Source organism: Elgaria multicarinata, chromosome 2 (genome assembly GCF_023053635.1).
Source record: "Elgaria multicarinata webbii isolate HBS135686 ecotype San Diego chromosome 2, rElgMul1.1.pri, whole genome shotgun sequence".
In the NCBI taxonomy this organism is placed as follows: Eukaryota; Metazoa; Chordata; class Lepidosauria; order Squamata; family Anguidae; genus Elgaria; species Elgaria multicarinata.
Window position 1 is genome coordinate 46,243,692 of NC_086172.1, and position 18,844 is coordinate 46,262,535.

The 18,844-nt window shown below is 41.2% G+C and overlaps 1 protein-coding gene across 2 annotated transcripts in view; it reads left to right on the top strand.

Moving 5' to 3' along the window:
* The window catches only part of LOC134392277 (sodium channel protein type 3 subunit alpha), a 62,913-nt gene that overhangs the window by 32,712 nt on the left and 11,357 nt on the right, over positions 1-18,844 (top strand). For both annotated transcript variants that reach the window (XM_063116463.1, XM_063116462.1), the window contains exons 17-20: positions 9,608-9,728; positions 11,601-11,755; positions 12,169-12,342; positions 16,473-16,595. In XM_063116463.1, the coding sequence (XP_062972533.1) occupies positions 9,608-9,728; positions 11,601-11,755; positions 12,169-12,342; positions 16,473-16,595 (573 nt within the window). The remainder of the gene's footprint in view (positions 1-9,607; positions 9,729-11,600; positions 11,756-12,168; positions 12,343-16,472; positions 16,596-18,844) is intronic.

Sequence of the window (18,844 nt, forward strand, 5' to 3'; positions counted from 1 at the left end):
TCTTTCCTTGTGAGAGACTTAGATCAGTGGCAGAGTGCTTGCTTTGCATTCAGAAGGTCCCAGGTTCAATCCTTGGTATCTTCAGGTAAGTCTGGGAAAAGGCTCCTGCCTGAAACCCTGGAGAGCCTCTGCCAGTCAGTGTAGGCAGTGCTGAGCTAGATGGACCCATGGTCTGACTCAGTGTAAAGCAGCTACCGGTGTTCCCATGTTCCCTTGCACATGTAGGTCTTCCAATCAACCCTGCATTTAGCTGTGCCGTGGCAGCAAGACTTAGGACTGAATTGTCAGCTTCCCCAAGTGGTAGAAAGGTTCGCTACATCTGGTGGAGTAACTCAGGAAAGGACTCTGCAGTGGTAGGGGGAAGTCGGGGCCAGTGATGGCCCCTTGAGCTCCCTCACAGCATTCCCCTAGAAGCTGGTAAAAAAAAAAAAAGGCTGAATGTAAAGGCATGTGTGTGCATGTGAACTCAAGATACAAAAACAGCTCTGTCCTGCCTTCCTCACACAGACTCTGTAGCGAAGAGAAAAGGATTGGGCTGACTCATTGACACATAAGAGAAATTGTTACGTGTTTTTAAGGCAATTAGCAGTACACAGCGGCCTACTAAACATTGGCCACAAGCCAAACCTTTCTGTGTGTGGACAGAAAGTACGTCTTGACCCACCACAAGCACAGGTGTAATGTATACATGTGTGTGATGTTTTCTTCCGGTAGAAGGCACGTGCGCCTCATGGGGAGCTGCTCTAGGAAGTCCTCAAACTTTGGGCTTTGAAGGGAGGCCAGGAGGGAGATGCCACTGGAAGCAAGGGGGAGTTAAAAAAAAGCCCCCTAAAGAAACAGAAAACAGCTTAAGACACATTGAATCCAGGCAGTATGAGTATTTAGCATATTCGGTAACATTGTAAGTCCAACATGAGCCCTACTTTGAATAGACCTATTGAAATGGATGGGACTTAAGTTAGTCATGACAAATCCCATTCATTTCAATGGGTCTACTCAAAGTAGGAGTTGCGTTGGATTTTACCCAATGGGTTCAAGTTCTTCAATATTGTTTAGTCATACTTCAGAAAGATATATTCCCAAATAAACACTTTATGCTTCATGGAAAAACAACAGGGGAGGGGGAAGGACATAAATTCAGGAAAACTAAAGTCTATTTATATCTATAAATAGATATATTTAGGTCCTAAGGATATTGACTTGGAAATGTATGATTTTCATAAGGTTTATTGGGAAAGTGTTAAAAGGTTTACTTCAGAGTTCTGCTTTTCGTATTTTACACAGAAATCTTTTTGTCATTGTAGAATCTGATTCTTCTCATAAACAAGATCTGTGGTGTTTGCTTTTTGGATTTTGTTTTTACTACTGAGTGATTAAATACTTGGTTGTTCAATGACTCGTACAGTTATTGGCAAGTATTTATTTGAATGGCTTAGGAATTACTGTATTCAGTGGGTCATCTTGACAACAAAATCTTTCTTTAAGAGTCTGCTATGATTCAGGATGGCCAAAGCAATTAATTAGTTAAAAGTTCTCATAAACTCATTACTGAATAGAGAATACGAATGAAGCCTAGCCAAACCTTACTACTTTTTGCTTGATGTTGCTGAACCTTTCTATATACTGGAAGCATTTTACATTTTACTTTTTAAAAAGTTGTTTCTAAAATAATCAAAGCTAAAACGTTTCTTTGCATTTCTATGCTGCATAATTTAGCCTCTTAGCACTCGCTTTTTTTCTTACTCTAGGAAGCTTGTAGTGTTTTCATCTGTTTTGTGGTATTTGTAAGAAGTGCATCTCTAGTTCCTTCTTTTGGAATCTATGGAATATTCTCACACCCATTCCTGTTCTGAGCATTAGGACTTCAGGGTTCTGGCATTGGAGTCATAATCTTCATTAGTACGTGTTGATTGGTAGGATGGCTATGTATGCGTCACCCAAAACAGAGGAAATGCATCACTGCAAAAGAGGATGTAGTTTGCAAAATGTTGCACATGCAAAACTATAGATGTAAATTTAGAAATAATTACTATAATAGAAATATAAAAAAATAGAAATTGTGAACCGCCCAGAGAGCTTCGGCTATTGGGCGGTATAAAAATGTAATAAATAAATAAATGTAATAAATAAATAAATAAATATAATACATCTTTCCCTAGTGGGGAAGACTGTCACCAGCTGGCCTGTGAACCTGCTCAGCTGGCTGTCCAGGTGCTACCAGTTGATGGGCAGCTTCAAGGTCCTGGCTTTCCCTTCTGATGGTTCTTTGTCTTTAAACTGGAATGGGACTGGACATCCCTTCAAGCAGATGCCTTCAAGTAGAGATCCATCTTCTGACAGCCCTATAACTAAAGGACTGTCTTCTGTAAAATAGAACACACGACTATCCTATTAATTGGTTGCGTGTTGGTTTTGTTTACTTAGCAAGCGACACATCAAGCCATTTCAGACTGTCATAGTTTAAAAAGATGAGATACAAACAATCCTTTTGCCCATGGCTCCTCCCTTTTCAGCACAAGCAAGTAAAAAAAGGAAGCTTATATATTGTCCAAACTGGGAAACTTTAGTTACCAGCTTTGGAAGGAGCCAGGATATTGCACTCAAACTGTGGTTTCATTCTGGTGCTAGTAACCATAGTTTCCTGGTTTGGACAAAATGGAAAGGCTTCCTGGTTTGTTTGAACACAACCATTATCTATCGTTACGTTTTAGCGGTACTGATGTTTTAAAAATATATTTGTTTTCTAGTATTTGCCTGAATTGTGTACTGTTTATTATAGTTATCTGCAAATTGATGTTTAATTTGAATGTTTACTCGGAAGCAGGCCACACCGTGTTCAGGGGGACTTAACTCTGAGAGATGTGCAGAGGATTGTGCCTTTAGTGCTTTTATGTCATGGATAACTTAACAGAGTGCAAAGTTAGATTTTTCAGTGAGCTGGGCAAAAAGAAGATTTGCTTCATTCACACATAAGCCCTTTCTACACCTAAGGATTATCCCAGGGAAATGGAGGGATCGAACCACAGGGCCGGTTCTAGGTTTATGGGGGCTCTGGGAAAGAGAGCTGCAGTGGCATCCCGCTTCTCTTGCCACTCCTTCTCTTCCTTGCCTGGGTCTCGTCTTCCTTCCTGGCAGCACCACGACTGGTGTTTCCACCACTGGAAAATGGGAGGAAGAACAGAATGCACCCCACATAACAAACCCAGGTCTCATTGTGGAGAAGCACACCATGTATCACCCGTTAGTTCAGGGGCTCTTATCAGAACGTGTCACCTTACAGTTCTGGGGCAGGTTGTAGCAATGCCAACTGTGGATGTTGCAAGTTCGTGCTTTGGAAGGAAAGAGGGAGGGAGTCCTCTGAGTCCCCTCCTGATTGCTTAACCATGGTTAAAGAATCAGTGGCATTATATCACCAGTACATAGTAAAAAAGAAAGTTGCTGCATGTCATGGATCCCAATAATAATTAAGCCTCGTTCACAATGGTTCCTGTTATTCTGATTACGCAGACATAGACCATGTAGAAGATAGGGATGTGAGTTGAATTCTGTAATCAGCCAGCATGTATTTCCCTTTTTTGCTAATATGGTAATTATATCTTCTTCTTTTTCCTGAAAAATGTTTTGAAACTATGTTTGAATGCCAGTCTCCAAAGAGCAAAAGACTGGAGGTACCATGTCATGAACTTCATTGCCTGCCATTCTTACTTCTCACAGGGGTAAAACCAAGCTGGAGCAATCAAGAATGCAGCTCTGGTGCTTTTTAACCAGGTAGATTCAACGTATCACCATTCTTACACAGGTTACCTAAGCAAGTTATACATATATAATCACTTTCTGGTGAATATTGACTGGCCTGCATGCTACTGAGCTATGTTTCCTTCCCTGTCCATTGCAAGATAGTCCAGACATGCACAGCTGCTCTCTGCTGAGTCATGTGACTCACACATCACAGCATGGTCAGGCAAGATTGGCAATCCCAATGTGAGAGTTTGATTCTGCTAATGACTTTTCTAGATATGTTTTTATTATCAACTCCTTTGACCAGCTACTGCATGACCTATAGGTTTTGTAAGATGGATCATATACTGACGGGAATGTTGACCTCTCCAAAGGCCAAGGGGGAAAAAAGGGAGCATGCATCGTTTTTAACAACAATAAAAACAACCCCTTTTTGATTCAGCCCTTATAAATGTGGCATTCAATTATTTATATAATTAACACTGGTTTTTTTCTGGGGGAAACTTAAAGAAATAGAATTTCAAATTTAAATAATTTCCTAGGTTTATCTGTTGGTTTACATACATATTTTTGTATCATACAATCTTCTTTCAAGGTGTTGTCATACAGCAAGGTTCTCTACACCCAACGCCATTCTTCCAATACTTCTTTGAGGACTAAGAATTTTGGATTTTAATATATGTTATAAATTGATATATATTTTAGTCAAAAAGAAAGAGAAGTTCCTTCTTTTATGCGTGCAATTGAAATACTTTGTCAAATAGTGTGCTCAAAACAAAGAGACAAACTGAAAAGAAGAAATTTCTGATAAATAAGTTGATTTTGGCATTGATATGCACATTACCGATGGTAAATTGCAATAAATGTGGAATTCCAATCAATAATTGCTATTTCTAGTAAATGCACTGTAGTTGACTTTATTATCCAATGCATTTATTTTCATTTAACCAAAGGAGCGATACTTGTATAGCCTGAGTAACTTTTGCTGTCCCATCTCAGACATTTTTCACTGTTGAAGAGGGACATCAATGCAGTACTAGAAGTCCCATGAACGTTTCTCTAAAAGTTGGGTGGTATCCCATTCTGCCCACATGCTAGGAAGACCCACTGCTAGCTGTTCTTGAAGCAACTGTAAACATGTGGAAACGCTTGTTTCCAGAACGCGGGGCAGAAGGGATCTCCACTGACTTGTCCAATTCCTGAAATGAGCATTTCCACTCATTTCAGGAACTGCTAGTTTCCCTTTGCGCAAGTGGTGGGTCCCGTGGGCACAGTGGAACAAGCAGAAGTGCAGCAATAGTATTGGATAATGTCCATGATAAAGTAATGGCAAGATGTCATAACACCGGAAATCTGAACTATTCAACTCTCAAGCATTCACGGCTATTCACAACTGAGTTGCAGGTCTAAAGACAAAACTTGGTTTTATTCCTGCCTGATTTGAAAAACAGTGGGTGATACTCACTTTAAAATATTCTATTGAAGTCCAAATAAAATGACTAAATCCACTACTGGCTTAACGTTGTTCACCAACAGCCAGCTCAAATAACCCCTGCTGCCTGGATTCACATGACACGACGAGCTCCCGGAAGTCTAGAACCTGCAGGCACCATGCAAAAATAGTGCCTGCAGGTGCCCGGCACAATGCAACAGACCCTCAGGTACATTAAGCCACTGTGGGCTGTCGTGTTGTGAGAAGCTGTGTGCTCTGCTGTTGTTTTATCTACCACAGAAAACTGCACCCCTATGGCAATGTTCCCATCCTCTGGCCATATCCTCTACGAAGTGAGTTGGCTATTGTTTACTGTGTCAACCCCTGTCCACCGTTAATGTTAATCATGGGTGGAGAAAATAATTACATAATGGTTTTGATTCATGCAAATTCTGTAGTTGATACAGTGGAGGGTGGGGGAATTTTATCATGGAGATGGTCATTGATGCACAATTGGTAAATTCAAGAAAGGCACTCAAGTAAATATTACATTGTTAATTGCTATTTTGAGTTAAAGCATTAACCTAAACCTTGTGGTCTTTAAGTAAGTTGTGGTTGAGAGCAGCTATCTTTTCAGTCTTGGAATAGAAATAGAAATGTCATCAGCCTACAAATTGAGAGATATTCTAGCTAGTCCAAAAGTTCAGGAAAAGGCTTTAACAAGACAATAAGAAACATTTTTGTTTTGCACTGTATGCAATTAAAACCTTAAAAAAAACACAAAAAAACACAGTGACGTGGCTGAAATGTGACGGCGATTGGTAATTGAGAGTTTGTTGAAGTCATGGAGCTATTTAGAACGCTCAAACAGTACTTCAAGCTGACTTATTCCTGATAATTTATAATGGCTGAATCCCTTTGTTTATTTTAATGTCACCTGAATCATGAAGCGGTTTGTAAAGCTTTAACATTTGTATAAGTGGCCTGCTCCTGCTCCCGTTGAAACAACATGAAGCAAAATCAAATGAGAGCAAGACTGGGCCTTAAGTGAATGCTGTAACAATAGAAATGGGCCCATTAACATGCTGTTGGGCAAAGCTTGTGTTGATTGTGATTATGCGGGGCTAAAATCAAGAGATGCATTAAAATCCAAAAGACACTGCTCAAGTGGTTGTCCTATTGCCATCTATGCGAGTTCAGATGAAATGATGTACTATTCAATGTTTATAATTCAAATTATTTTTTACAGACCATCTTTTTTTTTTAAAAAAAGAAGAAGTTGGGTTTCTTTTTCTTTTTTCTTTTCTTGGTGCAGTTTCACTAGTATTGCACAGGCTTCTGCTCTAGTCAAGCATGTTGTTTTGCTGATTCAGGCCTTGGGAATGCTGCATCATCCAGAAATGCTTTCTAGTGTGTTCCTTGCAGATAATAAGACGTTTCCTCCCCATGAGTGCACAATGGCCTCTAAGAGAAAATGGTCTGATAACCGTTCTCAGGCTGTTCATTTTTATGTAACAATTATTGTGTAAATCATATAGTCATAGACTGTCGTTATTTTCTGTGTCTTAGGAACTATAGTTTTCTCTTTTTTAAAAAAAAATTATGATGTTGGGTTTATTTTTGTTAAAAGTATAGTTGTATACTTGCTTAGAATCAGTAGAGATATTGAAACATTGGGCTGATTTTGCTACTGTTTAATGATGCACTACGTCCCACTGGAGCCAATAAGAATGCTCACATTGTTCAACATAACAGGGAATCATGGGTTTCTTACTTCATATACGAGTTTCAACAAATCTCAGGATTGTGCACTTCCCCTTCTGTTATCCTCATATTTCCCTCCCTAGAGGAAGAATTCAGAAGCATTTGGTCCAGTTTTAAACAAACCACAGTTCCCTGAATGTTACTGGGAACTATGGTTTGTTTAAAACTGAAAGCAAAAGCTTCTGATCTCATGCAAAAGAGCAGGAGAAAGGAAGGAGGAATGCATGAGCCTGACTATCATCTCAGCTCATTGAAATAGTGGGAATGCCTAATTTTCTGCTATATCTTATGGAGCCATTGTATTTTAGTGCTTGTAGATTTTGCCTAAGCCCATGGTTTATTTTTTTTATTGATTTTAATGGTTATCATCAGACAAATAACAAAAGAAGGCATTTTGCTTATAGCTTATCCAGGTTAACGAAACACGTAACATCTTCCTCACTGCGTGCTGAAGAATCTTCTTCATGATGTTCAGCTGCAAATTGTTCTTTGCACTAGCAGCTCAACATTGAAGTGGCAGGAAGGAAGGAATCTTTAAAAATGATAATTGGTTAAGAAATCCAGTATAATAAGAAATGATCTCTCAAGTCTTACTTCCTTGTGTAAACTAGGATCAGTATGCTTGCAGTCAAGGTATATTTTCATTTATCTGTTAGGAAATAATATTACCTGTTGCTACTGCTGCATTTCACTATTGAAAGGATGGGGATTTCATTAAGCACCATCCAGCTGAGGAATGAGAGGAGGAATGAGGGCTCCATTGAGTCCTAAGCCAATTCCCCCTACGCACATATCTAGGCTTGCAGAAGCCAGACGGGAGGATGGACAGGGCCCCGATATTAAAAAAGAAGTTAATAAAACTGATACTACCTAGAACCTCTGGCAGCCATATATAAAGTAAAGCTTATGCATATTTATATGCTACACCAACGATATACTCTTGGTTGGACTTAGATGCTGGCAAACTTAGAGTAGACCCATTTATTTCAATGGGATTTAAGATAGCCATGACTTAGTTGCCCCACTGATTTCAATGGGCATGTTGTCTGGATTATAAAGACTACATGTAGTCTGGATTATAAAGATTATATTGCTGTAATTCTCATTGGAAGCTCAATTTATATGATATCCTAGGCATATGTGCACTTGTATGTTTAAACAAGTGGTTGCATTTATATCAAGATTGTAGAGATCAGGTTGATTCTAGAATAGGAAAATATGGATCTTAGTGCCTATTTCCCCATCCCTTGGTTATGTAAGCAGTTAGGTTTTGTCATTAATTACAAAATTATTGATGAAAAATTATAAAAACAGTATAAAACCTACCTGTATTAAACTTTCTCTATTGGTTCATGAAAAATGGCTTTGCTAAAGTGACTGATAAACTTGTTCATCTTCAACTCAAATTTAATTCTGTTCATGAAGTTTTTAATAAAATGGTTAGAGCCATGATTCAGTTGTCTCCACTGCAGGTGCTCAGAATGTAAGACAACCTGACAAACTTCTTATTCTCACATTATTTCAGACCTTAAACCAAAGCATGGAAATTGGGCACATCTGATCCTGCTTCTCTGAGTCACCCCCCAGTCGAATGTCTGAAAATTAATGTGTTCTATAATGTTCAAACTATAGGTGTGTGCAAGGGCTGTGCCAGGTGTGCCCAGGCACACCCTAATGTCTCAAGCAATAAGCGCTGAATTGTGTGTGTGTGGGCATTGGGTAGGGATCCGGAGGCAGCAGGAACAGCCCTCTCACTGCCCTTTGGCTGCTCTGCTGCCTCCAACAACAGTGTGCTGTTGCTCCCAAACAGAGGGAGTGAAAAGAAATCACTCTGCCAGGAGCCACGCCTGGTCCTAGGATTAAGTGGATTCAAATGGTACATTATAGGACTATTTAAAAATTAATTTGCTAATTTACTCCATATGAAATTAACAAGGAATTTCAACATGGACAACAGGCCATTTCTCTCTCCATATTCCAATATAACATTAAGCAGACATGAGGATAGTCATGAAGTCTGCATTTTTCATGTGGAAAGGAATAACAGTTAGTGTTGTGTTTAATGTAAGACAGCTTTGGCTATAGGCCGGTATAGAAATGTAATAAATAAATAATAAAGTGAAAGACCTTACAAATACTGGGTAGGAGCCTACGGGAACCTACAATTGGCAGTTCCTACTGCCAGCAGTAACAATGTAGCAAGCACCTAAACGACCACAAATGCAAGTTCCTGGAAGGGGCAGATTGCACCGTCCAGAAACGTGCATTTCCAGTCATTTGGGAGCTTGCCCCTGGGAGCGCTACATCACCGTCACTGGAGGTAAGGGCTGCACACCCACCTCCAGGGCCGGCCAATTGCAGACTGGGAACCAGTGGTAGGTCCGTATTGGATCCTTCCTGTTATATCCAGCCCCCACCCCTCCACTATACTTCGGGATTGTTATTCACAGATCTGTTCCTACAGTGTTTGTTATAAGAAAACATTCAGGTCACTTACGAGCGAACAAAAATACAGTGGCAGCATGAATGCTATGCCTTTTTTCATATTAAACAACTTGCTGCTCTGTATTACTGATATAAAATGGAAGAGTAAAGACGTGCATCCGTATCTCCTTTTGAGTGTGGCATAGACTTACGGGGGGGAAAACCTTTTCTGTGGGATTTTATTTTCAGAAGCTAAATGCAACGAGCTCATCCGAAGGCAGCACAGTTGACATTGCCCCACCTGGAGAGGGCGAACAGGCAGAGATTGAACCTGAAGAGGCTCTTGAACCTGAAGCCTGTTTTACAGAAGGTAACAAGGACAGAAAAGATCCATATTTACAAATTAAGGGTCTCCCTGAGCCAGCTTCCTAGGACCAGGCCGTTCTATTGGGTTTTGTTAACTGGTTTTGTTACTTGCAGAGCCGCACCATGTCCAAAGCACTAGTAGTGAGATCTTTATAATTATATGGCTTTGGTCCTTCTTCCAGCTTTGTGTGTTTTCAGATGTCCCCCACAAATTAGGCCAGTTTAGGAACAAACCACATGTTACATGCAATTGGCAGGGGAAGGGGGACTTTTTGAAAAACTCAAATGCAGCCGTAGAAGCTGCCACCACAAGAGTGGCAGAATTAAGTGTCATGTCTAGCCCTGCTCCCCTTGGGTTGGGGTAAGGTGTTTCAGGTGACTCTGAAGTAGAGGAGACGGCGCCAGAAACATGGCAGATTATACCAGTGGAGGAGGCAGCTCTCACGAGCTCTTCATCAGCTGGGAATTAACCTTCTCCAGAGCTTATCTCCTCAAGGGTAAACAACACACAGTCAGTGGGAAGCCAGTATTCTTCCGAAGGGGAGGGCATGGAGAGGTTAGCTGATCCTAGAGTATGCCGCAGACTAAAACGGGTGGAGCTAAAGGAAGGTGAGAGAAAGTTGGCCCAGCTGGCATCTCAGAAGCTGCCTCACACCCAGTCTCTCTGAAGTTAAGGTATTTTGGGAAAGGGCTTTCCCTTCTTCTTGAAAGGACAATTGCCTCACTTAGTTTGCATAGTTTTTCCTAGAGGAAAGTTCCTAGAGATTAGACTCTCTTCAGGTGGGAAGGGATGTTTATTGCTTGAGTAAAGCTTTGTGGATTACTTAGCGGACCTTGTTATTGTCTCCCAAGAAGGCAGAAGGTCTTGGGAAACACGACATTAAGGCCGGCTGCTTAACTCTTTCCCTCCCTGCCCTTTGTTCCATTGCAAGCTGTTCCCACCCATCCAGCTGTTTTCTCACCCGCAGAAAGAGCCATTTTTCCATAGTTGAGAGAAAGCAGCTTGAGAGAGGAATTGAGTGGATAAATGGCAGAAAGAGAAAGAGTAAGTAGCCTCCTTCCTATCTCTCCAGGGTTCTTCATCTCCCGATAGCATCCTCCAATACTGCTTTTCAGGAAGGAAAACAACAACAACCAACTCTATCAGGGGAAAGAAACACACAACAGTAACTTATAGTTTCACCCTTAGGGTTGATTCACACAAGATGAGAATGCAGATCCAAAGACCAATTTTAAGATGCACCCAAAGATTTGGACATGCCCAGTGGGATTTTTAACACACACACATAAGCACTCCCCCCTGCCTTGAACCTCAGACCTTCCGGTCATATCACCATCTGCTTTTGAAAGTCACCTCAATTTCAGAAGCAGTGCACTTATGTCCATTTGGGGCTGCTTTTTGAGAAACACAATCACATAGCCCCCTGGGCTGTGTGGAACTAATTGTCTGGTTCCTTGGATCCTGATTGAAATGTACTACATGGGAATTACTTCTGGGACAGAAAGTGCATGCATCCTGCTGCATACGCTTTATCCCGTGTGACCAATGCACAAATGATGGACAGCTGCCACCAGTTAGTTTCCTTCCGTAGCCAAATACAAGTGTGCTTAGATGTGCTTTCTTTGCCACTGCAGCAAAATTGGTTGCCTTAAAATCCTATGCTTCATTCAGCACTTCATAGATTGTGGATACGGCTATTAATGTTAAGCCGTAACAGCAGCTGTCCTCTCACCTTACAGAGTTATTGTGAGGATAAAGTAGGGTAACCCCATGTTTACAGACCTGAACTCCTTGGAGTAAAGTAAAAAATAATAATAGTCAAAGATCAAACCAAATTTATTCCAATATTTAACAGTTTGATATTGTTGCAAACAGGCTGCATCAAGAAGTTCCCATGTTGTCAAGTGAGTATAGAAGATGGCAAAGGAAAAATCTGGTGGAATTTTAGGAAAACCTGCTACAGCATAGTTGAACACAACTGGTTTGAGTCGTTCATTGTATTTATGATTCTCCTCAGCAGTGGTGCTCTGGTGAGCAAAATATATATAAAATCTAACTTTTCCTTAAAATGTTTGTAGCATCAAAGATGTTTAAATGGATATTATAGCATGTATATTGGCAAGTATGTAGTGTATTTTCAGATTTGAAAATGTTTGACAAACAATAGCCACCCACAGATAGTCTTGTATTTTTAAAATAGCTTTTTAAAATATAATTATAACTCATAATTGAGTTATGCCCTCAAAAAATAAAATGAAGGAAAAGAAAAATGAAATAAAAACTGTTTGTTCTCTTGGTAATTCTTTGGTAATATGTTAAGTAGGAAGTGAAGAAGTATTTTTTTTTTTTTACACTTCTGAGCATTTTAAATATATGGCTTACTGTTGTGAATGATAATGCAACAATTCCTTCCTATTTTCCCCGCCCCCCCCGCCTCATCCAGGCTTTTGAAGACATATATATTGAGCAGCGCAAGACGATCAAGACCATGCTGGAATATGCTGACAAGGTCTTCACGTACATCTTCATTCTGGAGATGCTTCTGAAGTGGGTGGCTTATGGCTTTCAGATGTATTTCACCAATGCCTGGTGCTGGCTGGATTTCCTCATTGTTGATGTAAGTACTTGTGGGATACAACCATTCCCATTAAAAAAAAAAAAAAACTCCTTAATGAACTCCAAAGGCTTTATCCAGTTTTAGACATTCTTAGAGTAGACCCGTTGAAATCAACGGAAGCTACGTTTGTTATGACTAACTCTACTCCCACTCGTTTCAATAGGTCAACTCTAGGTATGCGTAAATATGGTTTTTAGGTTTTTAGCTGCAAATATTTGCTAAATGGTTCAAAGAGTAAGTGATAGAAAATTACTTGAGAAGCACAATTAAGCACCTACAAAAATAAAGACTGGGTTCAGACGACACGATAACCAACAGTGGGTTATTGTGGTGTCTTTTGGGACTTTTTCACACCACAGTTGGTTATTCGGCTGAAATAGTCAACACCAATAACCAACACTGTGCAGAATTGATTATTTGAGCAATTGTTGGTTATTGTATAGCGTGTCGGGCACCGTTGACTATTTCATCGTACACAGTTGGTTATTTTTGGCGACTACAGAGTGCCCTGGCAAGAGTGACCAAAGTGGCAGCTGCAGCTCTAGTCCAGCCAACAGAAAGCGCAATGGCTGATGGGATACCAGTGGGAGGACTGAGGTGAGAGAAGGTGAGGGATGTGTCAATCAAATACACTGTTGACTAATAGTCAACTCCATGCTGGCCTTAATCCACCTCACGGTTTATAACAATCATGTCGTGTGGGGAGTACCCCCTCAATAATCAAACATGGAGTTGACTATTAACCCACCATTGACTATCGTGTTGTCCGAACATGGGACTCTTGGATGCTGTAAATTTTCCTCTAGACTGGGCTTTGAGCTGGACTAGAGTAGTCATGCTGCGGGGAGGGGGCTGGAGAAGCCATAGGATTTCTCATATCTTGGCCTCTTCTCTCCCCTCCCTGCCCACTGCAACACCTCATTTTATACCTCACTGAGATCTTCTTAGGTTGCTGTTGCAACCTTGGAAAGCAGGTGGCACGGTTCTTTCCATGGTGGCTGCAAGAGAGAGGGATTGGATTCCAGAATCCCCCTTCCAAGGTGTTTACAGCCTTGCTGGGGGACTCCAAAGAATCCTGTGGTCCTTGGAATCCTCTCCAGAAACCATAGGATTGCTTTCTCTATGTGCAATCATATGCATCTCTACTCAGAGCACCCATTGTGTTCAATGGGAGTTACTCCCAGATAAATGTGTATAGAATTACAGCTGTAATGTTATTTTAATACTTTTGAAGATTCTATGTTAAAAGAGCTGCTTTTCTGAGTATATATTTACATGTTTCTGCCAGTATTTGCCAACAGAATTAGACTATAGATTAGCATGTTTCACAAGTTACACCTATAATCTAGTAAGTGCAATTCTCCAATAATATTTAAATCCACCTTACAAACCAAGAAATAATACTTTATCACATTAGGGAAGAGTTGACAGTAGGATTTACTTCTTAACAGATTACGGGGCGGGGGGATACTATAAAGTCTTATGTATTATCTGAGGCAGCGTTATTCTCAATAACAATCGCTTTATCTATCTACATACATACATACATACATACAATGGCTTTTATTTATTTATTCAACCAATAAGTATGGCTGACTGAACAAATAATAAATCGCTTTAATGAATCATTACTTTGCAATATAAATTAAGGTGTGAGGAGCCAGATCTGGACTGGACTTGCAGTGGCATACTAATGCCCAATCACAGCTACACTAAATTCCTGGGTTTCTAAATGTGTAGTGGTGGTGGGTTTTTTATGTGGCAGCAATCATTCCCATTATTTAAGACCAAAGAAAAAGACTAAAAAGTGAACCAGGAATTTCTTTGTCCAGACAGTGAATGCGCCAGTCATTGATATGACTTCATTCATTGGCTAAAATACTGATAGGCGGGAGCAGGATAGTTTCTCACAAAATGAATAGGAAGAACAGGGGCTGCAAATTTGCTTAATTTTGCAGGTTCTACAAGGGTTAGAGCCTTGCTTGATGAGAAAGAGGAAGAGGAGCAATAGCAGCAGGTGACAATGGTGTTGAGAAGTTTGAGGGAGAGACCCAGGGCCCTCAAAAACCGGGAGCAGTACTGTTTGGAAACTAAGTACGGCTAGGCCTGGTTTGGATGGGCAAATGTGCCCTGTTTCTGTAACACCACTTTGGCCTACTGCAGCAGATAGAGGACTTTGGTTCATAGATGAAGTCAGATAATTGAAGAGGATAATGGCAGGACCCATATGGTGTCCCTTGCCTAACAGATTTCCTATTTCCTATCAAGGTATGTGGGAAACAAGTATTATTTATTTTATTTATTACATTTCTATACCACCCAATAGCCAAAGCTCTCTGGGTGGTTCAAAAAACAAGTAGGCTAAGAGCTATTAGATTATCTGTTCTATGCCTAAAACCACAGGCCCTCCTTTAAAGCTCTAATCCTTTCACAATTTATTTAACAAAAACAAGAAGAGTTGAAAGGAACAATAAATATATACAATATAAAAGTAAGCCAATAAAATTCAGTGTAACTGGAGGATACCAAGTCTATTAAAGTGGCTGGGTTTTTCCCCCCTGTGAACTGGCAGCAAGCTGGCAATTAGGCCTTCAGTCTCTTAAACCTCATCCTTCCCCAATCTGGTGCCCTCTAGAAGTTTTGGACTACTATTCCAAGCATGCTCAGCCATCATGGCCAGTAGTCCCAACACCTCTAGAGAGCACCAATTTGGGGGAGGTTGCTGAAATTACCGTTGTCTAAATGCAGCTGTAGGTCTCTCCAGTCTATCAGTCCTGCACTGACTGGATATTAGCTGCAGAGCTGCTGCTGCAGGTAATGTTGGACGAAGGTAATGCTTGGGTTTCCTTCACAGTTCTTTCTCACAGAACCTCTTCTGGGTAGCTGTTTTCCTCTGTTCCTGATTTCCTCTTAGTTATTTCCTTACAAAACTCCCTCAGACTTTTTCATCCTCAGGCTTCTTCGGCTGTTCTGCCAGGAGTAAAAACATTTCCCTGCAGAGATCCACCAGAGGCCTGTACTCAACAGGCTTACACTTCCTTTTCCAGCCATTTTGCAGATTGTTCAGTCTCTCAGCAATAGTTGCACTTGAACTGTCAGGGAGTAGCAGTGTTTAGCACGTACCAAGCTACATCTGCCTCAGACCTTCTGGCCACATTCACACGTCACCCTGCAAATAAGCTACGCAGTATGGGTTCACGGAACAACCCACGGAACGCCCGACAGATGATTGGGATTACTTTGGCTTGTCCTCCCTCTGCTTCCCCCTCAGTCTTCCAGCCAGTATCCCAGTGTCCTTTGCAGCAGAACTCATCCTATCCCATCCCCGCTCCAACCGCGACCCCTTTCTGTTCACCACTGGAGGGGGGGATTCCCCGTGGGTTTGGGTGTACGCATCAGGCTTTTCCCCTCATTCCCAGAGTATTTCACAATTGTGTTCATAATTTTGTTGTTGGTCTTTTACAATTGCACACTTATGGCTTGTTAATAGCCTTGTTAATAGCCTTGTACTTTTCGGCTGTAAAAGGAGTTCGGACAACACTACTACTTTTCGGGGTCCCAACAACCTCTAGAACAACCCATGGGTTGTCAGGGGGGGAGGTTGTTGCTGAAAAATAAGCCATCCTACAGAAAGCAGTCCAGTTTCAGACGACACTACCACCCACCATGACTTACTAAAACAGGAAGGTTGTCGAGCACCTCTTCAGGAGCCATAGCTCAGTGGTATACCACATGCTTTGCATGCAGAATGTCCCAGGTTCAATCCCTGGTATCTCCAGATAGGGAAAAGTAACCTGAAACCCTGGAGAGTCACTGCCAGTCAGTGTTGACAGTACTAGGCTAGATGAATCAGTGGTCTGACTCCGTATAAGGCAGCTTTCTATGTTCCTATGTATACAAGAGAGGTTTGCTAGGCTGTGTTCGGCTTGGTTGGTCACACCCTGGTTGTCACTTCTTTCTTTGACCTTAGTCCATCCATTCTAGCCTGAGCCACAATTTGAAGACAAGTTCTGAACCTGAGCTCCACTGAATCCTCACTGAACATCAAGACTATATATAGCAGTCCCTTGTTCTTTATATCTGTATTCCAATAAAATTCCAGTAACGTATTTTATTCCTTTTCTGGGCAGGTTTCGTTGGTCAGTTTAGTGGCCAATGCCCTCGGCTACTCTGAACTTGGCGCCATTAAATCCCTTCGAACGCTAAGAGCTTTGAGGCCGTTGAGAGCCCTGTCACGATTTGAAGGCATGAGGGTGAGACAGCAGTGAATGAACCTGGAGTAATGTGTGCATGGCAGAGGGGCTCTTCGTGCAGAATAAGGAATGATAAATCCGTGCTGAAATGCTGCACTGTTTCCTACTGCATGCCGCAGCTATCATCATTTCTAAAAAAAAAAAAGCCTGTAGTTCTACAACCTTCTTGGAAGTTGTCCTCTGAATAAGCCATTTAAGCCATCTTGATCCTTGCATGTATGTTGCTTAAAGTGATTAATTTCAGGATTGTGTTAAGTCCACAATTATTACATGCATGTGTGTGTATGTGTGTGTATATGAGTCTGCAGGGCTGTGTGTACACATGCACCCCCAACAATTAAAATTCTGAAGCTAAATAGGAGCAAAGAGCGGAGCTGAAGCCCTACTGGAAATCTTATTTAGCTACCCTGTGTAGCTTCTGAGCTTTCGACAGGGATTGGCTACATATGGTCAAGGATATTTTTGTAAGCAGCAGAACCAGAAATTCTGCCCCAAGCACCTCATTCTGCGCTCCCAGGGAATTGCAACCGTACACACAGTCCTGTATATACCTTTCTGACAAGGCTTGCAAGCACTGAATGAAAGATGTGTGCTTTCTGTAAGAGCATCACTTGAAAACAGTAGAAGTCATAATGAAGATGGCTTACTACTGTCACTTCAACAGTGGAATGAAGGTGAGCATGTGTGGCGATGGTCCACAGTGTGTTACGACATCAGTGTGATCCACTGATACTATGCATGTGGGTGTGGGTGTGTTATGGGTCCGTGGTCAAGAAGCTATCCCGAAATTGAAAGATTCCTTGAACCAATACAAGGTTCCTTTTTCCAACCCTGGGTTGTCACCTGGGTGGGGGTGAGAAATGAGAAAGGGCTTGTTCAGTACCTAGAGCTCTGAGCCCCGGTGAATGCCCCAGGGCTCTGGAACTCCCTTCCCAGGGAAGCAAGGCTGGCTCCTTCCCTGGTGTGTTTTCGGAGGCAGGCTAAAACTTTTCTGTTCCAGCTGGCCTTTGGGTGGTAGTTGGGACCTTTGTATATGTGTTGTTTATATATTGGATTTTGTTTTTTTAAAAAGAAATTATTCGTATTTTAAATGTTTTTAGTTGTTTTAATATTGTAGCATGTTTAATTTTTAAATTTTTTTTGTATATATCTGTTTTAACTGTACCTGTTTCAATTTGTAAAGCCACCTTGAGTCCCAGTACTAGGCAGAATAATAAGAATAATAGAGGTCTCAAGACAATAGAAGGGTTCAGATGGCATCCAAAAGGCCTAGCAAGCAGCATGGGCAGCTGCCACCTTGGAACTGCCATGTTGCAACGTGTAAACCCCATGTGTGTTCCAGACAGGAGCATTCGATGCCTCATGAGTGGGAGGGACTTTTACCTTGCCAGGATGGGCATGGCTGTAAGACACTCCATGCGTGTATTGAACTAATGCTGCATCAAAGCTTTCCCTTGTTTGCCTTGCAATGTGCTCTTGGAAATTATTGCTCACGCTCCCTTGGATTTTATGTTGGGAGAGGAGGTTTAGCCTGTGAGTCCTACTTAGAGTAGACCCACTGAAATGAATGGGACATAAATTAGATCAAGGGTAAGCACCGTTTATGGAGTCAGGGATATATATTCAGCAATTTAAGAAACTGTCCTGGACGCCTCCACAAAATGGGCGTACTGCAGAGGAAAGCATCAGCTTGCAGCCACCTACCATTATAATTTCTTAAGCATTTCTCTGGCCCAATGTGGGAAAGGAAGATTGGAGCAGCTAGAAGCCCTCACTTTGCTTTGAAGCAATCCAGCTGCCAGAAAGAAATGTTATTTTTAAAAATCAGAAGTACGAGAAGAATGTCTAAGAAAGGTGTCCACGGGCACTACGTTGTCGTCCTCTGAGTAAGACTAACATTGCATACAAACCATTGTCTGAATATTAATACCCACAAAAACCTTGTCTAGAACCACACAAAAAAATGGGTCTTTGCACATAAAATCTTGGGTTGGCTCAGAAGGTGCATCTTCATTTTAGAGCAAGCTCAATTCACAGCATGTTTTGCTAAGGAAGAGTTGAATTTAGCTAAGGAATTAATCCATTATATCTTAGCTATATTTAACAGAAGTGCATTTCTCCCTCTATAACACTTTGTAAGTTTAAAAGGCTATTTAAGAGGTGGTGTAAAGTTACGTGCTGTTGTCTTGCCAATGTTGCAAAGCTTATTTTCTTGCCACTTTATTGACCTCTTGAGGTCCAGGCAAGAG